General features: G+C 41.2%; 1 protein-coding gene across 1 annotated transcript in view; it reads left to right on the forward strand.

Moving 5' to 3' along the window:
* THSD7B (thrombospondin type 1 domain containing 7B) overlaps positions 1-20901 on the forward strand; it is a 241849-nt gene that overhangs the window by 104135 nt on the left and 116813 nt on the right. The window contains exons 7-11 of the mRNA XM_066190387.1: positions 3169-3360; positions 6787-7021; positions 8687-8802; positions 14463-14595; positions 15605-15702. Coding sequence (XP_066046484.1) covers positions 3169-3360; positions 6787-7021; positions 8687-8802; positions 14463-14595; positions 15605-15702 — 774 coding nt within the window. The remainder of the gene's footprint in view (positions 1-3168; positions 3361-6786; positions 7022-8686; positions 8803-14462; positions 14596-15604; positions 15703-20901) is intronic.

The following is a 20901-nucleotide window of genomic DNA, read 5'->3' on the forward strand; positions in this document are numbered from 1 at the left end:
TTTCCTAAATGTATGATGGCTGGGAATGATCCCCTGGTTTTGCTGTACATGCTGTGTGATAGCATTCGAGATGATCTACTCCATGACCTTCCCTGGTACTGAGGTCGAGTTCCAGGCCTGAAATTCCCTGGATCCTTCTTCCAGACCTTCTTATAGCTGGGTGTCACATTTGCCAGCCTCCAGTCACCAATCACCTCTGGGACTTTCCTGGATAGCCAGGGCTTCTGGTCAAAGATGGAGAGTGGTGTGGAGAGCCCTTCTGCCAGCTCCCTCAGTACATTTGGGTGGATCTCCCATCTGGCCCCATAAAACACTTTTGTGCATGTAAAGATTATGGAAAGATCTAGAAAGATTATTCAGCCATATGTGAGAGAAAGAATTACACCTTCAAGGTACCAAGTGGACAGTTTGGAAGCTCTTGAGAATTTAATATTCCCTTTAAATCTGCGACAATGCATAAAGTACACTTCAGCTATATCCTGTTCTAGTATTTTTCATGGAAAATGAAAGATTATTACCTCCCTTTTTAGTATACAGTAGTTTTCTGAGAGTTCTCTGCCAGGCAGCTGGTACAGAAGAAATTCCCCTTCTGCAGTAATAGAAGGCAGTAATTAAACCTGAACACAGCAAATGGAGCTATAATGTAAATCAAAGTGAGCGTTGAATTGTACCTTCATGAACCCAGTGGTAAACTCTTTCTAACAAAGCACAAAGCTTCCTTTCTTTGCCCAGGAACTGTGAATTGCTGCCTCTGTTTGCAGTGTTGCTGTTGCTGTCACCTGCTGTAAATCTAGTGTGAAAAATCGTGGAAGGAAGAAGTTGAAAGTGTATTTGCCGCCTTTCCCTGCAGGCTGGTCACCCCACAATATGTGGCATGTGAGCTTATGGGTGGAAAAAGCCACCCCAAAGGGGCCCCAAGTGTTTAAAGCATTTTCTGAGAGGTGTGGGTTGGGTTTTTTAAAGTCTGATTAAATCAGTGGAAAGGCTCTCTTGGCTTTCAACGAGTAGTTCTTCTCTGATGCTTAGGTCTGTAGCACAGTCTCATTGGTGGAAAAAACTGGGCTGAATTCAGAATTTGGTGAACGTCATGGCACTTTCTGGCCGTAAAGTCCTGAGGTAACAGAGAACCTGTGCTGTGGATGGAGGGGTGGGGCTCACACTTTCAGGGCCGGCGTCCCATCTCATCCCATCTGGTTCTGCAGCCTCTCCCTGGCTGTCCGTGTGCTTCCCTGGGAGTGATGGGAGAGGAGGACAGGTGTTTCACCCTGCTTCACCCAAGCCCCTGATCTCTTGATGCTGCTGTACCACTGACTCCTAAACTCCGCCTGCCCGGGCCGCCCTGCCGTTCCCTGCTGCCATACAGACAAGCTGTCAAAACATTAGCGGGGATTTTGACGCTTAAGTGACTCGGGAAGACAGCTGGAATAAGGCTTACAAGTTTATTTGCTGTTTTCACATTGGTTTTGGTTTTTTTTTTTTTTTTCTGTAGGTAGTTCTCAGCATTAGGTGAGCATCCAAAGCAGCAGTGGTGATACAGGGTCAAAGTGGGTTCAGCTTGGTTTTCCTTGGGATGCTGATGGATGGGGGCTCTGTAGGGGGGTGGTGCAAAGACTGGGCACTCAGAGCCTTTCCAGGTGAGCCCAAAGGAAAGGCAGTATAAAACCGAAGTATTTTTAACCATATCTTGCAGTCTCATTGCCTGCTGGATCTGCTGTTCCTTCTCATAATACGCTTGAAAAGTTTTATCTGTGCCTCGAAGGCGATGAGCCTGTCTTCATTTAGGGATGCATCTGCAGATAATAGCGCTGTGCTGTTGACAGCTTTATGTGCTCACAGCCTGCCTCTCTTATTTACTCACTTGTAGACGTGGGCTCTTGTAAAAGCAGCACAGTTTTCTACACTCCCAGTTATAATTGCTTCCTGGGCTGCCTTGTTACGGAGCCGGTTTCTGGAGCATGAGGTGAAAGAGGCACTTTCTGCCATTATAATTTTTTTTTTCTTATGTATAATTAAGACTGGATAGTCAGTATGGTTTTTTTCCTAGGTTCAAAATCAAAGAAACCTTGAAGGAAAGGTTTGTAACTATTGTAAGGGCAAAAGAGGAGGTAACATGTGGTGGGACCCTTTTGTTTATAAACAGTTGAGCTTCTAGAAACTTCAGGTATGTAGCTGAAATTTCCTGAGGATCCAGAAATACTAAATAATAGAACAGTGTAGCAAAGTCAGTCATGACTGTTCATCACTTAAAATACATTTGTAAGACATTGGGTGTGATTCAGTACTAAAAGAGTTATATTTTATGAATTTTTATGAATTATGATGTCCTTGTAAATTCTTTGTGATGACTCAAATTTCTTATTTAAAAAGTAGTTTATTTTCCTTTCTAAAAGCAATAGTTCCCTGTGTTGCGTTCCACATCTCATCCCTCATGTGCCTTAGTTTGCTGCTCATTCTGGCTTGTAGTTCTTTTGGTTGGTAGGTTTTTCCCCACTGTCCTTTCTTGTTGAAAGGGCTTTTGGAAAGATGCTTCTCATCAGGAGGACTGCTTTGGTCCAGGTCCCTTGGTTCTTCTGCAGCAGAAAGTATTTTTCTTTTGCCTGGTGGTGGCCCAGTAAATTCATACTTTTAGATCTCCTAGCTTTTGGGTGGGAAGCAGGAGTCAGAAATAAGAGTGGCTCATTCTGGTGAGGTTGAAGGGGAAGGACCAAAACATCTGCCACATACTTTTCTGGCCTACAGGAAAAAGAAATACAACTGCTTTGGGGACCTGCACAATTTGTATTGTGGAAAACAAGTTCTGTAGGTAGAGATTGCTTGAAAATATGGGGCAATTATCATTAGTTCTGTTGATATATTACAGCTTTCTGTTGATGATAGTGTCTCATTCCTTTCACTTACCTTTTTCAGAGAGTGGACTGCAGCCAAGATGTCACACTGCGAGCTTGAAACAAGTTTTTTTTTTTCTTCTTTGCTTTCCTGAATAAATTTTTAAGACGGTTGTTCAAGTATTACACTTTGCAGCCTGAAGCCTCACCACAAGCTGTTCTGTAGCATATTCCTCCACAGGCAGGTGGACATTTGACAAGAAGTCAGTCTGTTTGGTGCAGGCCGTGGGTATTGAACCAAGCTGTGCCTCCCTCCATGTCTGTCTTGTTTCATTTGCTCCAGGTGAAGAAGTGCCACACCACCTGTGCTCAGAGTTTCCCCATCCTGAGGTGGTGGCTTGTGAAGTCCCGTGTGCCAGGGACTGTGTGGTCAGCGAGTGGTCCCCGTGGTCCCCCTGCTCCCACTCCTGCTCCAGCAAAAACGCCGAGGGCACTCAGAGCAGGAGCAGGTCCATCCTGGCCCTTCCAGCCGAGGGTGAGTGCTCAACATTCCTGGATAATCAGTTCTTTTAATGCATTGACTTCCTTTCCTGAGCCAGACTGTGTTTAGATCAGAGCTAATCCCAGTTCCTTGGAAATCAGGGATAGTACTGAATGCTTGTCTCTGCCTAGAGACTGACAGATCTTGATGGGCTGGAGTTCATGTGTCACTTGGAGAAATTCTGTCACAGTTTAAAACTGTTTACTTCAGCCTCTGGATTGCTGTCAGTTGAGAGCCTGTCTGAGTGTGAATTTGGTTCTGGAGAGCTTCATCCTTTCCCATTAAAATTGCTGCATGACAGAGTCATCACACAAGTGTCTTTATGTGGGAACATATCAGTAATGATTTAAAACCAATGAACTGTGAAAAATGAGGAAATGGAAAAGAACTTGCCTTTTTTTTTTTCTTTTTAATGTAAGACCTGGAATGCATTGACCTGCTTGTTGTAGTAAGTAAATAGCTGTTGATAAACGTATGCCATTTCTTCTGGATCTTCATGGACATATCATGCATCTATTCTTTTACATATTAACGTAAGTGATACAGCTATTTAAACAAACCATACTGTATTAGAAGTGTAGTCTTCTAACACAGTATGGTAATTAATTTATGTGTTGGTTTATCACACAGGATTTGAAAGGTCTTGGATCAAGTGCATAAAAATTCATAAAACGTGAAGAGTTCCAACAGACTAAAGCCTTGTTGACACAAAATACCTGCTAGTGCCAAAACTGGGTGCAGTTAATGCAGCTGCAAAACACTTTTAGATGCAAATCTAGTCCAGGACAAGCTCTGTTAAGTGCTATTTTGTAAATTATCATTAAAGCCACCCACGGTTTCTGGGCTAATGTAAGGACTTGATCTTGCAGACCCTTACTCATGTGAAAGGTCTGTATTCACATAAACATCCTCATAAGCACTTGTGAAGAAAATTGGGACCCTTCAGGATGAAAATAATTGTTGATTGAGTGATAATAACTAATACTAAAAAAGTCTATGAGCTAGAGAATAATTAAAATGAAAATGCAGTTGATCTCATATTTATTTTCCATGGAGGTAATGAATCCAAATAACAGATAAAACAGGGAATTACAAGAGTGAAATTGTGAAAGAGTGAATTCTGGAAGTAGAGAAGCACAATCATCTCAGCCTAAAAGGCTAACCTAAAAAGGGTGTACTCTGAACTGGATACTTGAAGCTTCTCAGGAGGGAATAATTAACTATTATTCAAATAGTTACTATTGTTTGAATAATACTGCCACTATTAACTAAATAAAACTTCTTGACTTTTTCTGTGCATCTTTAGCAATGGTGTAACAATTTGCTGTGCAGAGGCACACATCTGTGTTGAGATAGTGATTGAAATTTGGTAGAGTGGGAGTGGAGTTAATACCATGATCACTGCAATATTAAGGCAATTTTAAATTACCTTTTTTCTCTACCTTTTTCATACCCAGCTCTCAGCTGAGCACCTGTCTTCTACAGCTGTGGTACCTTTGCCAAAGGTATTTTGTTTGGCCTCTGTCAATGGAGGAAGAGTTAGCTGTGGCTCTGCTGTTGGAGGACTTATGGAAATCTTGGGTCGTTTTCTCCAAGCTCTTTACCTGTACCCATATGATAACCAGGAAGCTGTTGATGAAACCTGGGGGACTTGATTTAAATCAGGTTTTAAAAGATAATTCTTTATACATCAGATGTCTGAAACTTGGTGCAAGAGGAGATCATGGAGCAGGCACTCCCAGCAGGTGTAAAATGAATTATAGGAACTGCTGAACATCATAAAAAAAATCTGTAAATGGCTATTGGAATGGCCAGGCAGAGGCATGTTGTCCTGCTTTCTTTGTATAAAAGTCGTCAATGAAATGCAGAAAGTGGCCAGGCCTTTGTGCTCTTTATGAAAACAGCATCTCCTGCTTGCAGTGCTGCAGGCAAGTTTGGACGGGCCATTTCTTACTATGCTGAGATAAATCTGCTTTGTTTAGGAGAGCTTCATTAATATATTGTAACTAACATAGTATTGAAAAAAAACACTCTAATTTTTCTGTGGGAAGTGCAAAATTCGAGTTGGATATGTTATTTAGTTGGTTTTTTTTTCTTTTTTTTCTTACAAATGGATCAGCCATTTTGCCATTTGCTTATTGCAATTATTTATTTTTAAGATGGGTCTCAAACACACACAAAAAACCCCTGGTTTGAATTTTTCCTGCCAAGTCAAATTCTTCAGGAAATAAGCTACCTGGGGCATTTTCTACTCCATCATCATCTTAAGCATTTCTGAGACTGAGCACTGTGTGGAACAGTCCATTTTCATGAAAAGGTGAATGGTAATGTGACATGATTATCCAGTGGGTTCGGCAGTTTCTCTCTTTTTCTTACTGCTGTTCATTGTGGCCATTTGGAGCCTTACCTTTTTTCAGGAGGGTCAGTCATGCAAGGCAATAGGCACCCTTTGACCTCCCTTCATCTCCTGGTGATTTTAGGAGAGTGTAAATGTGCTCTGAACCTTGTGGTATCTGTCTCCAACACTTCAGCTCTTTCAAAACCTTCAGCACTTTGGCTGTGTCCCAAGTTGTCTGGGCTCACCCTTTTGGAGGAGAATGGTTTTGATTTTAGTAATTTTTGCTTCTTTCTTTCTAAAATGACAATGCTTGCTGTTAAATTTCACTGCATTACTTATTACAGGATAAATTCAGGCTGCTGGCTGGAGTGTTAACGGCTTCTGGGGAGGCGCTTCAAACTCCTGTACTTTGGGGCTTTGTCAACAGTTGCTGACAGAGTGCAGCAGTTTAGCAAAATCTTTGGACATGAGTTTGAAGGATGGTGCTTCAGAGAAGTGAAGGCTTCACACTCAAAACATGTCTTTTAAGTTTCTCCCCTCCTAGATTTGCAGATGTGGGTGTCATTTGATGCATCCTGCTGTCATTACAGTTCAGCTTCCTCTGCTGCTCAAATCTTTAAGGCAACATGTGAATAGAGTCCAAATATGAGAGAGAGATGTTCCTTCTTGGGAGATTAGCAAGGAGAATGAACATAAAAACAGTGCTTAATTCGTCTTTAAACCTGATTGTGTGTTTTCTGAGTGATGCAGGCATTTAAATGGAATTAACTTGGCTATGTGTAGGAGTTATTGATAAAGTAACTCAGAAATATCCTTTGCCTATTTCTGTTTCCATTATGCATTGGAATACAATTTTATGCAAGGCTAGTTTAATGAGGAAACAATATTTTAGAAGGTTGTTATTACAGCCATAAAGGTCAACAGCTTTATTTAAGCTTTATTTATTAATTTTTTTTTTACGAGGCTGGGGGGGAAAGAGAAGGTATTGCGCGAATGTGACTTTTTAAAAAATTCTTTTTCTACACCTTCCTTTTGCCACGTGTCATGAGATGAGGATCAGGTGTTCTCTTGACCCTTTGCAGGTGGAAAAGCCTGTCCCCCTGAGAGAGCCCTGCAGGAGCAGCGTGCCTGCAACGAGCAGCCATGTGTACATTTCTTCTGGGAAGCCTCTCCCTGGAGCTTTTGCTCCCAGGACGTGCTGGGCACTGCTCTCAACGCCACCAGCAACTGGAGTGGGGAAACCACCTGTGGAGTGGGCATCCAGACCAGGAAAGTCTCCTGCAGGAAGAGCAGCTCTGGCCATGTCACCCCCAAAAGGTATTTAAAGAAAGCGTGTTAGTGTTTATAAATTAAATGTGTGCTGTATAAATGCATTTTCTGCAGCATTGAAATAATTTCATTTCAGGACCAACTCTCCAGGTACTCCATCACTGTTGTAGCAGGTAAAGAAACCAAATATCCAGCCCATTTTAACTTTTCATGTAAATCCAGGCAAAAAGCGTTCTTTCAGTGGTGGAGATTTTTTGCTGTAGCTACTCTGATTTATACTTTTCTGCAAATATTTTCCCTGAAGGACAGGTGTGAGGAAAATATAAAATACATTTGAATATAATGTTCAGCAACACGTTATTAGCAGTGCTCTAATAAAATAGAAAAGGTAAATAGATTTTGCATTATATTTACACTCCAATAAGGCAGTACCATATGTGTGATGTATATTGTTCACTTGGTTTATATAACTTCCATATTGTGATAGCAACACAACAAAATTACGTATTCTGCAGTAGAAATATCCCAAATTTTGCTTTGCTTTGCTAAATGAGGAAAATAAGTAGCACAGATGTTTTCCTTAATATCGAAAAATCAAGACGTTGCTAATTATTTTCACACCATTAATGAGTCCAGAGAATTTAAAACCAAGTTTGCTTTCCTATTGTAACTCTCAAAACAATGCTGTTTGTGTAAGCATACTGTGCTGATTTCAGTAAAGTTAATTAAAATTCTTGAGGTTAATGGGGTTACTTAAATAAAAGGAAAGAAGTCTGCTATTCATGTATGTCTCAAATGCATTGATAAGCTTGAACTTTACCTAATTAAACATGTTCATAGAGCTATGTAATGCCTAAAATAGTTGTTTGCCCCCTCCACTTTTGAGGTGGTGTAAGGGGAAATGGAACTGAAGGGGGTAAGTAAACACTTAAATAGCTGAATCATGGTTTTAACTTTTTTTTTCTTGTATGGATTAGTGGCACATTCCCCCTTCAAATGGGATCATTTTGGGTTGCATGCATTACTAAGTATTGTTGAGTGATCTTTTTTAACAAATTAATACGGAGTAAGATTAATTCCCTTCCTGTTCACCCACTTGATATGCAAGATCTGACTGATCCCCTAAAATTGTCCCTTTTCTGTTCTTCAAGTCCTCATATATTAACTGTGTCTGAAACTTTTATTAGAATATGTATGACATGTTTTCCATGTAGGAGTTAAAAATGAATGAAGAAAATCACAGAGCTCTTCATACTCTATTACACTTGAAACTATTTTTGTGTTCCTTGGAGGTTGAAAGTTGAGGAATATGTCATCAGCCCTTACAGACAGGTGGTTTGAAGGCTGTTGTGTACTGTGCTAAAACAGGACTACTTTATAAACATAACTACTCACTTTCTTTGGTTATGAATATATCTGTTTTACTCCCATAAGCTTTGTGGTTTTGATGGCACAATCATCAAAACATTTAGTCTGTACGCATCAAGCCAAGCTCCCCCTTTGAAAGAAATAAAAATTGCTTTTTTATTCATCCTTGAAGTGTACTAAATTCAGCTGGGTTGCATGAGTGAAAAGAAAATCAAGGCTTGCTCTAGCCAGGAGTGGTGTCTTTGCCATGGCAGTGTGCTCACAGCCCTGTGTAAGTCTTAGGAGTAAAATCTTTCTCCACAGTTTCAAGTTTTCATTTTGTTTTATCCGTGTTTGGATCCGTAGGTGTCCGGAGTCCCTGCGGCCTGAGGCGGTGCGGCCGTGTCTCCTCCCCTGCAGGAAGGACTGTGTTGTTACACTGTTCAGTGAGTGGACCCCCTGTCCCACAGCCTGTCAGCCTGGTAAGCCTTTAAGAAGTCAAAATTTGGGGGAAAATTAGAGCATTGGCCTAGAAACATGTGGCAGATGGAGTTCATACTAGTGTAATAATTTCAGGGCATTCGTCTGCGTGGGTTTTGGACCTGAGGACTTTGGCCCTTGACTTTTGAGTTGATGTTCTTGTGTGGGATCCTTATGAGCAGCTTTGGAGATGTGAATTCTCTTTGCCTGGAAAAAATTCCTTCTGGGTTTCTGCCTTCAGGGTCCTCCAAGGCCCCTGTGCTGTATGGCTGCACATGGAATTGCTTACATACTGGATGTAATTTTCTTGATCAGCTTGGGTGTACGTACAGGGCTGTGCAAGTACCTCCTGTGCTTTGTGGTTTTTCAAGGGCCAAGCATCTCTTTGATCTTGTTGGTTAACTTTGAGGCACAACAAATGTACAATGAAGTTTCTTTTTATAATCGTCTAGTGTTGGGTTTTCTGACAAATTTGTGTTTCATTAATTGTTCAGATGAAAGTCTGCTAAGTTACCAGAATATTTCATTATTGCTGGTAGTGTCCTTGCCCTTCAAAGATTATCAGTGGATGCTTTAGCATAGTCCTTGTTAGATTTTACAGGAAAATGAGTTGCTTTCTAAAACAGTGAATCCTGTTTTAATTAGCAATTTATTTTTAGACTTTAAATGAGCTGCCTATGAAGGAGTAGAATAAATTACCTGGTAAATTACTTTGTTTATTAAATAATAGTCTACAATTAAAATGAGAAGAAATTAATTATTTAACCTCCTTGGCAGTGTTATCATTTTAATATAATTCTAAATTAAAACTTCTTAGATGAGGGAGTTTGTTTTCTGCTAAATCTGTTATTGATATGGCCGCATTGCAAAAATTTTTTTTTTTTTAATTTGCATTGCACAATTAAAACCTCAGCACGATAATGAAATTTCAAAGCCACTGTACCTACGTGAGTTGTTAGGGGTGTTGTGGTTGTTTTTATAGAAAAGTTGTATTTAATGAAAGCAATATACAGATGGTGAATTACTAATCAGATCAAACAGGAACAGGTATTGCCTGGCAGATCTAAAATTAATTGTGTACCAGCATAAGATCAGAATGTAGACAAACATGGAATCACTAAATCAGCTTTACACAGAACTTTACCAGTTGAGCTGTTCATGGTTTATCTGAGGAAGTACGTCCGAGTTTACCATCTCACAATAAAAAAGCTGACATTTTCCCTACATTTAAATGTCATCAGACAACCGTCTGTCTTGTGGCAGAAGATTATCTCCTGCCTCAGAAGTGCAGACAGCACTGAACTTAGGGCAGGAACAGATGGACAGACAACATAATTCACAGAGGAAGTGCCACTGAATCCGAGCACCTGTTGGAGAGGCAGGAGCAGGGAGGTTGTTGCAAGTTATTGATTCTCTGCCATTGCAGATATTTAAAGGTGGCAACTGTCTGCTGCAGTCTTCTGTAATGTATCTGTTTTACCTGGTCTTTGAGGATGGATTGGAGAACGAATCAGGGGATCTGTAGTGTGGTTTCAGGATATGAAATGGGCTGAATGAGCAGCAGGTAGATTTTCTTCTGTCACCTGCTTTCCTGGGGGTGAAGGTGGCCTGGAGAGGTAACTGCTTTCAGCATGGATGAGGTACTCCCTGGTCTGTCAGCATAGATTTAAAACAGGGAGATTAGAAAAAGCAAACAACTAACAGTAAATAACATTTTTCATTTTCCTTCTGAAAACAGATGGTACCTTTAAGTACCTCTTCTCTTCTGGGCATTGGTTGTCCAGGAAGAAGGTTAGAAATTTCACAGTTACTTAATCCTGTAAACAAGTTTACATGAAGTGTTAGATAGTAGCAGTCCTATTTTTTCCCCATGCCTTAAATCAGATTTGAAATGAGATGGGGTAAAAGTGGATAAAATGCATGGTGTGCTGCAATAAGAAATTCCAACGACCTCTACCTTGTGTCAGACAGTCCATGATCTGCCACTTCCAATCCTCATAAATGCACAACCAGAGCTGGTCTAAGCAAAAGGCTTAAGAGCTCTTATCTCTACAAAGGTGTTGGAGACAGCACTGATTTTGGTGACCAAAATCTCAGAAAATCTGTCCTTGTTTTTTGTGTGAGCAGGGTCTTGTGTTGACCAGACTCTGGCTTTCCATCTGGTCAGGAGCAGAGTGGGAAGCCAAATGATTTCTGTGGAAGCTGGACCTGATAGAGCACGTGTTCCAGGAGTGAAAAGTGATTTTGTCCCCTCACCTGAGAATGGTGGTGCAGCTCTGTGAGCCCTGGGCATGGAAGCCTCTGTGGGTGAAAGACAAAGGAAGGAAGAGGATGCAAGATGCAGGGAGGAGTAAGAATTGCTTGGTAGGAATTGTAATCCCTGCTGTAAAGGGAGGAGGAAGGAGGCTGGTGGTACAGGAGGGTAAGGCACCCCTGAAATTCTCAAACAGCATTACCTGAGTTACAAAGTCAAGAACAGAGAAGTTAAGATGGTCCTTAGATCTTGAGGCTTTACTTTTTTCAGGAGGGCAAACAGTCAGAGCCATGCTGGAAATCAGTTTGGCTTTAAAAGGACAGTCCTCCACAGTGCTAGTACTCTGGAAAAATCCGGCTATAGCAATTTTAACTGAAATATAAAAATTATGCTCATTAACATTTGTAAGGAATGCTATAGAAAAGCTGGTGAGGAAATTCAATTTTGAAAATGGCGTTTGAGTAAGGTGCAATAAATGTTGAGGATAATTTAGTTTCTTGAGGTGGAGAAAATTACTGTGGGAAGCTCATTTAGATTTGGTACTGATTAATAGGAAGGAAATGGGTAAGATTCTAATGGTGGTAGATAATTTGAATGAAAATCATCACAAAGTGATAGAGTTCGTGATTCTTGGAAGGGAAGGATGGCAATATCAGAAGACATTAGGAAAAAAAAGGTATATGTAGACTTCGAAAAACTGCAGGAATTGGTATCTACACCTCTTGGGAACTTATTCTGTGCAGACAGGAGTACAGAAGACCTGGAAGCTCCAAGAAAGCCTGTCCAAAGGGCTGAAGCCCTCTTGGACTCTAATTTCTATTCTGAAACTGTGCTAATAGCAAGTCAGTAGCACTGAGGAGCGAGGCATGTGTGGGTCTGTGTGATTTGCAGCTTCAAGGTTTAAACCATGGAGAGGAGCGCCACACGCATCCAGAAAAGAAGCTCTTTTTTATCTTACTGTCTGAGTTGTTCAGGATCTTTTTTCCTTTTGGATTGTCATATTGTTTCACAAAGATAGAAACAAAAAACCAAGGATGCAAACTGGGCTAGAGGATATTAGATAGTGAAAAATGCATAAATGAATTAAAAATAAGGGGAAACTGAACGAAATATACTTTCTGAGAAATGGGGGATGCACAACATGGGGAATGTGCAGCTGCTGCCATTGTTTCCTATCTGAAGCCAGGAGAAGAATGTACTAAGGAGTGTTTCCATTGAGTTAGCTATTCCCATGTCAGTGAGGTTGTGTGAATAAGAAGGAAGTAGTAAAGTAATGCCAGAGCATCAAGTGACTGTCTTATGGGTGAGAATTACGTCTTAAAGAACTAAAACTCAGTAATACCGAGACAAACCAAACCAAACCTCTCCCCCTCACCTCTGCTCCTCCAAAAAAGAAAGGTTGAGAAAACTGTAGATTACTCATTCTAAATTCATTATGTAGACAGCCACAAGAGCAAGTTATGACTCAAGATATAAACATTTCAAGATTCAGATTGTAATAAACTGGCCATTAAGAATTTATTGAGAACAAATTGTCCCCAATAAATTTAATCTCCTCTTTTTTTAACAGTGTAGCTGTTCTAATTAAGGGAAGTGGTTGATTTTCGACACATTCAACTTTTATCAGGAAGCTGAGGAACAGTGGCTTAAATTAAATCACTCTTAAATGGGCACTCAGCTGCTTGAAAAATCTCACAGTGAAAATAGTCTGTCTGTGTCTCCTTTACTGCCTGTTATTGATACACACTGATAAGATCCTGTGAGCCTTCTCTTCAAGCAGAAGAGTCTCAGCTTTCCTGGTCTCCTCTGTGTGTCAAGTGCGCTGCTCCCTAAATAGTCTTTGTGGCCCCCGGCACCTCTGGACATACAATGGATTACAAAATTAATGAAAGTCAGCGGTTAGAAGTGCTGAAATCCTACCAAGCTTGTCAAATTCGGGAGCATGTTGTATGTAAGACCCCGGAGGAGTCACTGAACTCTGGCCTGGGGAGGCTGCAGATCCTTGGCACAGTGTTGTGAGAAAGTGAGCGACAGAGGAAATTGAATTTGACCTACAAAGGGCTGGGTTTCCTTAGTTTAGAGAGAAGAAGACTTAGAATAATGGGTGAAAACCTTTACAGTTTTGTAAAGGGTATGCATTAGGTGACAGGGATAAACATATAGTGGACAGAAGATAAAAGTTTAATTTCCAGGAGTGATGGTGTGGGCTAAATTTTCAAGGAAAGGCTCTTTGTGAGGCTTTGCAGGCACCAAATCAGGCATGTGGAAAGAGACTGTAGGAAGCTGTAGAGCTGCCTGAGGTAGCGGCTGGGAAAGAAGCAGGAGTGGGATCTCTCTGGATGTGCTTTTCCTGCCCCAGGGCAGCAGCCATGGTGAGCAGCCTCCTGCCAGTCCAGTGTCCCTTGGCAGTGATCTCACTGTGGTGGCACATCTGCCTATGGAGGTTTTTATGGCTTGGTATTTTTAAAGCAAACATTTTTTCGTTTTTTTTGGATCTGTAGTTGTACTTTGTGTTTATGGTGTGACTTCTGAGTGTTCCTTCTACTCTACTACATTGTAATTTTGCTGCTGCAGCTTTGCTCTTATTCTGAGCTGGAGAAAGAGTACTCATAGTGGGCTTACTGGCACACTGCTTTCCTCTTTCATACAGATTTGATGAAGTCCATTATTTAGAGCTTTTTGCCTGGTCTGTAATCCTTTAAGGAGTTTTCCTGAGATCCCTTTTTACTTTTCTAGCACCTGTTTTTGAAGTGTGAGAAGGAATGACATGTGCAGTGGTTAAACCATCTCTGTTTGCTCTTACCACTCACCCAGCCAAGGATTGTGTTTGCTTTAGCTGTAGAGACAAATAGATAAATCTTGGTTTTGTCTTTCCTGCTGCATCCTCTACCATGGATTTTGTGAACTGTGTTTCTAGATGGATTGATCTTGCATCAACTCAGGTTAAGTAGAGAGTTAGCCTCTGTTGGTTGCAATGGTTTTCCTATCAGCAAGTTATCATCTCTGATTTCTAGAGCCATAAAGATGGGTTACTGGTAGCAGCCTGAGACCACCAGAATGTGTTCTCAGAAACAAAATCTTCCATTATGACAGTTTGTTTCTTTGGTTTTTATTCTTTTTCCCCAGTTAAGGTGTTTATTTTCTTATTTATTTATTTTCTTACTTGATTTAGTGTTCTGTTAAATAGATGTTTTTGATGCATTTCTTAGGCTGTTGGTTTATCATCCTTCCAGCTTCTGTCCTCCTGAACTACTGGTAATTTCAAAGGAAGTAATGTTACAGAGTGCTCACAGTTTCAAAATATAAATGAAACACAGAGCATGCTTCTAACCAAGGCACTAAATCACTTAACTTGGAATGACAACCATGTCTGAAAGACAACTTTGTTTTTTTTTTTTTGCTTTACAGGCAATGCCACTGCAGTTAAGCAGTCCCGGTACAGGATTATCCTTCAGGATTCTGCCAATGGGGGACAGGCATGTCCAGACACCTTGTATGAGGAAAGAGAATGTGAAGATGTTCCCATCTGTCCAGTGTATAGGTAAAGACTGTAAGCTTGGAATCAGTCTCTAGTGGGAGTCCACTTCTCTAGAAATGACTCTTGTCCTGCACAATTTTCACCAGATAATAACATAATGTTGGAAAATGCAGAGTTTAAAACAAATAATTTATCTTGCAAAATGTGTAAAAGTAGAGTTCAAACTGGAGATTTCAGTAGATCTGGCATCATCAGAACAAGCACCAACAGACACAGCTCCTAGAAATAGTAACCTCATGGTCTGATGTGTGTAAGGAAGCTGTTACTGGGAACTTCCCCCCTCATTGTATCTAAAAATCAATGTAAGCTATTTTGGGACCACAAGCCCTAGAGTGCCTTAATCATAATTGCATGCTTATTGCAGAAACTCTTGTCTTTTCCCCTGGTACTCTCACTCCAGTGAATAGCACACACTTAAAAAGTTCTGATTAGACAAATAATACAATGGAGCAGTTACTCACTGCTCTTCATTAAGATTCTGTGGCCCATCTGTTGTGCAATGTTAGTAAACAGAAAAGCATTGTATCTTTGCATATGAACCTCCAGCCTGCACATCCCACAGGAGATGGTCCTGGAGCGGAGTGTGGAGCTGAAGGCAGTGCCAGGCAGGGAACACAACACTCTGCTCTGCCTGGTGCCATGGAAAGCTGCTTCCCATGGCTGGTACACCTGGGAGCATGGAAAACAGATTGGGAACAACATCAGTTGTGTAAGAGCAGGAAGAGAGCCTGGTGACAAAGCCCACTGGAGCTGTTTCCTGTGTATGTTACCTAACTTTGAAACATGCCCTGCAAAAATGAGAAAGGGGAGCATTGCTGGACAAGGATGTGGCTTCCTAGAAGGTGAACCTGCCATCTGAATTCCAGTTCCCGGTGCTTGTGTCAGGAGTAATCACAGCTTTGTGACTCCAAAGTCCCCACAGCATATTATGATTGGTCACTGGGGTTTCTGCTCAGATCTGTTCCCTGCTTTCCAGTTTTAAGGATTTCACTGTTGGCTGTTCCTGCTGCAGGTGGAGGAGCCACCGCTGGAGCCCGTGTGTGCTGGTGCCGGAGTCTGTGCGACAGCCGGGGTCCGGTGAGGGCTGTGGGCACGGGCTGCAGTCCCGGGGTAAGAGTCCTCCTCCTTCCAGCCCCCAGGGCTTGAGGTGTTGGACATGCCATTTCAGCAGGGTCTTTGCTCTGCTTCAGCAGATAATTTGGAAACCAACTGAAGTACTTCATGAAATAAAGTGTTTCGGGAACTGCTTCCATTATACATTAAAGTACCGCTAACACAATAGCTTGGAGTATCTGTGCTTGATGTTCAAATATCTTAACCTGATCTTCTGCCTAAAGCTGAAGCGTGTGAGCTTTAAATGAATTATCTATAGGCCTTTATGAAGTAATCCATTCTTTGTGCTAAAAATGGAAAGGATAATTTCCTCATGATTTTGAATTTTACTAATGATTTGCCTGAGGCCTGATTTTCATTAAGAGTGTTGAAGAAGTTCAGCATGGGTAAAGGCTTTGGGCTCCTGCCCTTGGCATAATTAAGCACTTAGAAATTAGTGGTCTCATTGTCTGAACAGAAGTGTTGAGAAGAATGTTCAGAGTATGCATCAGTCTGTAGTGGTGCCTGCAGATGGCTGGAGATGTGGCTGTTATCAGTCTCCTGGGAAATACAATGAAACCTTTAACAAAAGGTTATTTTTATTGAAAAAAAATTGCTATACAGGTATGCTAACTGAGGAAACTTGACATAATAATTTACTCCTTCACGAAGGTAGAAGCTATTCTTTAAAGATGAAATGAATTTCTTATATAATCTGGAAACAAAGGAAAAGAAAGAAAAGCCCTGACAGCATGTGGGATGTATCTGAAAGAAGAAATGTGTTTTAAACTAAAACTCAAAGGAGTAAATATCTTTAACTAGGTTTTGACCACAAGCCTTTCCACAGGGTTATCAAATCTGTAAATTGTATTGTTCAGTCAGTGTGAAGGGATGGTAATCTTTGTTTTCTAGTTGGTGCATGAACTTAGTGTTAATCTTACTCTGACAGAGTAGAAAAGTATCACACTTACTCTTACTCTGTGGAGAGCCCTCCAGTAATTACCTAGGCTATGTGCTGTTCTAGGGTAATTGTGAAAAACCTACCTTGGTGAGTTTAAGCAAAAATCGTTTCAGTGCCACGATCACTTTTGGTAATTAACTGTGGCTTTTGTAACAGCTTCGGCTTTCCTAATTACATCTAGTGATAGAACCACTCTGCTGGGTATTATTAAAGATGAGCGGGGTCTCAGGAAAATGAGATCTCAGATGAAACCCATGGAAGAAGATTTTTAAAGATATTTTGTGTGAACAAAAGGAGTGATCTCCACAGAGAAGGCAGCTGAAACCCAGCTGCTAACTCTGACCATACTGTGTCTGGAAAAGAAGCTGCTGGGTTTTCAGCAATTCTGGATCTTATCTGTAGATGTGTTTGGTATGGGAAACTTTCCTAAAGGTTTTTTTAACGCCTCTCCTTGCTGCTACTTGAACTCCTCAGGAGTGTGCGGAGTGCTCTGTGTTGTCAGGAGCAGCCCTTTAGGCAGAGGAGGTGTTTGCTTACATGCCTTGCAGGGGCTCTTCAGCTTGTAAACCTCAACACTGGAGGACTTCTGATCCTGTCATTCTTCACTGGAAGAAGGTTTTGGACTTGCTTTTGAACTACCATGTGAGGTGAGGCTGGGGATTTGGGTTTGTTCAGCCCAGAAGAGTGTCTAGTGTGGAGTTCACAGAGGAGATGGAGCCACACTTCCCAGAGGTGCACAGTGAATTAAAAGAAGATAAGTCATAGGCTGGAGTGAGAGAAACTCCCAGGTTGCCCAGAGAGACTGTAGATTGCTTGGAGATAATGAACTCTCAACAAAAGAAGGTCTTGAGCAGCCTTTTCTAACTTTGAGGTCGATCCTGCTTAGCGCAGGCATTGGATCCTCAGATCCAATTACCTTGTGTGGTACTGTGAGTCTGTGGGTGTTTTTAGGGGAATCTGTGCCATCAGTAGAAGAATCCCAGGTGTAAGAGGTAGATGCTGCCTTCCTGCAATATTCAGGCATCCTGTGAATGAGCTTGCATTCGAGGTATCACCACCACTCCACACAGTAATTGCCTTACACAATGTACAGCATCTTCAGCCAGTAAGTGCTTCTTCTCCAAAGAGTATTCATGTGAATTTGCCTGGTGCCTTTTTTACCATGTGGCAGCAATTACCCTTTTACCTCTGAAGATAATCAGTCTCTCTCTCTCCCTTGGAGCATCCATTTTTTAGATTTTTTTTTTTTTCTGTCCATACCCTGACTCTAGTATATAAAAGAGGATTTTAGTTTTCAGTGACTGTCATGTCTCGCCAATTATGTAAGAACATTGAATTCATATAAATTATTTCTAAAGAAAAACAGTACGTGTGTATGTGTACCTATTTAGGACAATGACTGTACTGAGGGAAAATGAGGTCTGAAATGACTTTCAAGCTCCATTCTTTCTCTTGGCTTGATTCTTAGAGATAGATAGAGATCCTGTTCCCTGAGTATTTTCACTGAAATTGCATGTAGATATACTGCGTAATATGCAGAAAGTATCAGAATTTGTCTGTGAATAATAAGCAGGATAGCCAAAGAGAGGACAGCTCTGGGGCAGCAGTTTTTATGGTATTATCTTGGAAAGATATTACACTAATTACAATAGACTTTCATTTTTTACCTCACCTTCAGTGGACTAACTTATTCAGCAAGCAGTGTTATAGGAAAGAGAAAGGTAGTCTTTAGAACTAATAAGTATAGTTGTTGTTTAAACTTAGTTGAGGCATTACTGGCAAAAAGCTCCCAAGACAGGGCACTCACGTAAAACAGGGTGATAGCTGGGGTTGTTCAGCCTAGAGAAGAGAAGATTGCAGGGAGATGTTGGAGCCCCTTACAGTGCCCTGAAGGGGCTTCAAGAGAGCTGGAGAGGGCATGGAATGGTAGGGCAAGGGGGAATGGCTTTAAACTGACAAAAAGTAGAGTTGGAGGAAATTCTTAACCATGAGAGTGGTTAGGCCCTGGCACAGGGGAAGAAGCCCTGTGAAGAGAATTTGTGGATGTCCCCATTTCTGAAGCGTTCAGGGCCACTGAACACTTGGATGGGGCTTGGAGCAATCTGGGCTGTGGAAGGTGTCCCTGCCCATGGCAGGGGTGGAATGAGATGAACTGGATGGCTTCCAATTCAGACCATTCCATGATTTCATGAGTATTTGCTGCTTCTTCAGGTGCTGTTTGGTGACTTCCCTGGTCTCAGATGTTCGTGATAGAGGATCCTTCAGGAATGACCTCTCCTTTCAGTGCTGACATGAAGAGCCACCTAAGACATGCAATTTTTGGGGAAAAACATGTTGCTCATTACAAGGGATTGTTAAGGTTTAATTAGTGGTTGGAAAGCCTGTTTTAAGCAAGTGTCTTTGAAGGTTGCTTCAAACACCACTGGTAGTGTAAATAGACACGTATTAAAGACCAGACGGATCTAGTGAGACTCTGCTTTAAAAACTGGTCCTGGAAATACACTGACAACATGATTATGAAAAAAGGAGTTACTTTCCAAAAGCAAGGAGAAGCTGCAGCAATAGAAAATGCCATGTCTTATTTCTCTTGCTCCTGCCACTTTGCTTTGATTCATTTGGAGTGTTTGACTATATTTCCTCCTCTTAATGAGACTGTAAGTCCTTCTCAGACTCCCCTCAGCGCCCCATCTCAAGAATACAGAAATGCTGTGACACAGAGCAGGAAATATTTTTAGAGATAGTTTATTGATTTATGTACAGGAAAACAACAATGCAGACTCACCAATGCAGTAATAAGAAGCTACTCCTTTGCTTTGGAGAACAGAACTCTCCCTGTCTCACCGGAGGTCACGGCGTGGATCAATCCTGGACAGCCCCATCGAGCATCTCTGGAGTGTATTTCTTTTGGTTGCTTTACTGTCAGACCACACAAGGATGTATTTCCTTTCCTGCTTTAACTGGGTTGTAAATTCACACCACATGGACTTTGCTAAGATGGTTAGTGTTAAATATAATCTGTTACAGTTGAAAAGTTGATGTATGAATTGACAGTGAAAACGTGGGATGCAGGCAGCACCAGACTCAGGCAATTTAAGATTCCTGTCTCCTTCATTGCAGGTTTCTGGCTCTTGCTCTGGAGCTTTCTGATAGCTGTAGGGACTTTGCAGACAAGACTGGTTTTAGACTGATTCAGACCAAGAACTTATCATAAGAAAAAAATGGTAACAATCTGCTATCTAAGTTTCCCGAGTGTATCTAAATGCAGTGATAGTTCCAGTGAAATCTTATATAAAACATAGGCATTACTGAGATCGCAAGTCTAATAGTGACCAAGTTATTGCATTATATTAAGCATGAATAGGATGAGTTTAGATGTAGCCTGCTAGGATTTTATCTACACAGATATTTCAAACAGGCATCCTTTAGCTGTATTATCTCATTATCTCATCAATAACACAGTAATGGCCACATATACTGTTGTTGTTTTTCCTGCAATTATTTTATGGTAAGCTCTTTATAATGAGATGCGCCATCAAAAAAGCGTCAGTGTTATCATTTTTTTTTTTTTTTTTTTTTTGCTTATAAGATAAGTCACCCAACAGTTATTCTCTGTTTTGTAGATAGTTAATGTAACTGCTGATTAGCTAAATTAACACATCATTGTGATTTGAGTTGCAGAGTGCTTTTGCACAGAATTACCAATTTCAGGAGGTACATATTAGAATCTTGTGGCAATTTACAGGTTGAAGGCAATGTGATAACCTGAAGTTTACAAGGAAGGCAATTATGATAGCAAACATGTCAGACTCAACTGCTTCTGTTCGCTGGTGATGTTTTCTGAGCAGGGCTCTTGGGACAGTCCTGTGTCAATCTGTCCAGCTCACAGCAGCTTACCTGTCATCAGCAGCTCCCTCCATTATTAGGAAGGAGGTAGGACAGGTAGGGGAATGGTACCTTGGGCTTTATTCTGAGTGATGCTGGGTATTCAGTTGTTGGTCAGTGTTTTTCCTGGTGGTTCTTGTCTAGGGTGTAACAGGTGGTTACAGGGACACAAACAGAGCACAGCAAACTGAACTTGACTGGTCCCAGCCAGAGTGCTGATCTGGAAGACACCTGCCTGGGAACTGGTGGCATTGGGAGCAAATAATTGAGGGGAAAAATAATTACCGGGGTAAAGACAGGAGCTGAGTCTTGCTTGTGATATGTTTGAAAAGAACATGAAGCAGAGTTTGTCTAGGGTGGCGCTGAGGAAGGAG

The sequence above is a fragment of the Chamaea fasciata genome, unplaced genomic scaffold (genome assembly GCF_029207755.1).
Source record: "Chamaea fasciata isolate MVZ Bird 193981 ecotype frontalis unplaced genomic scaffold, bChaFas1.0.hap1 SCAF_8, whole genome shotgun sequence".
Lineage (NCBI taxonomy): Eukaryota > Metazoa > Chordata > Aves > Passeriformes > Sylviidae > Chamaea > Chamaea fasciata.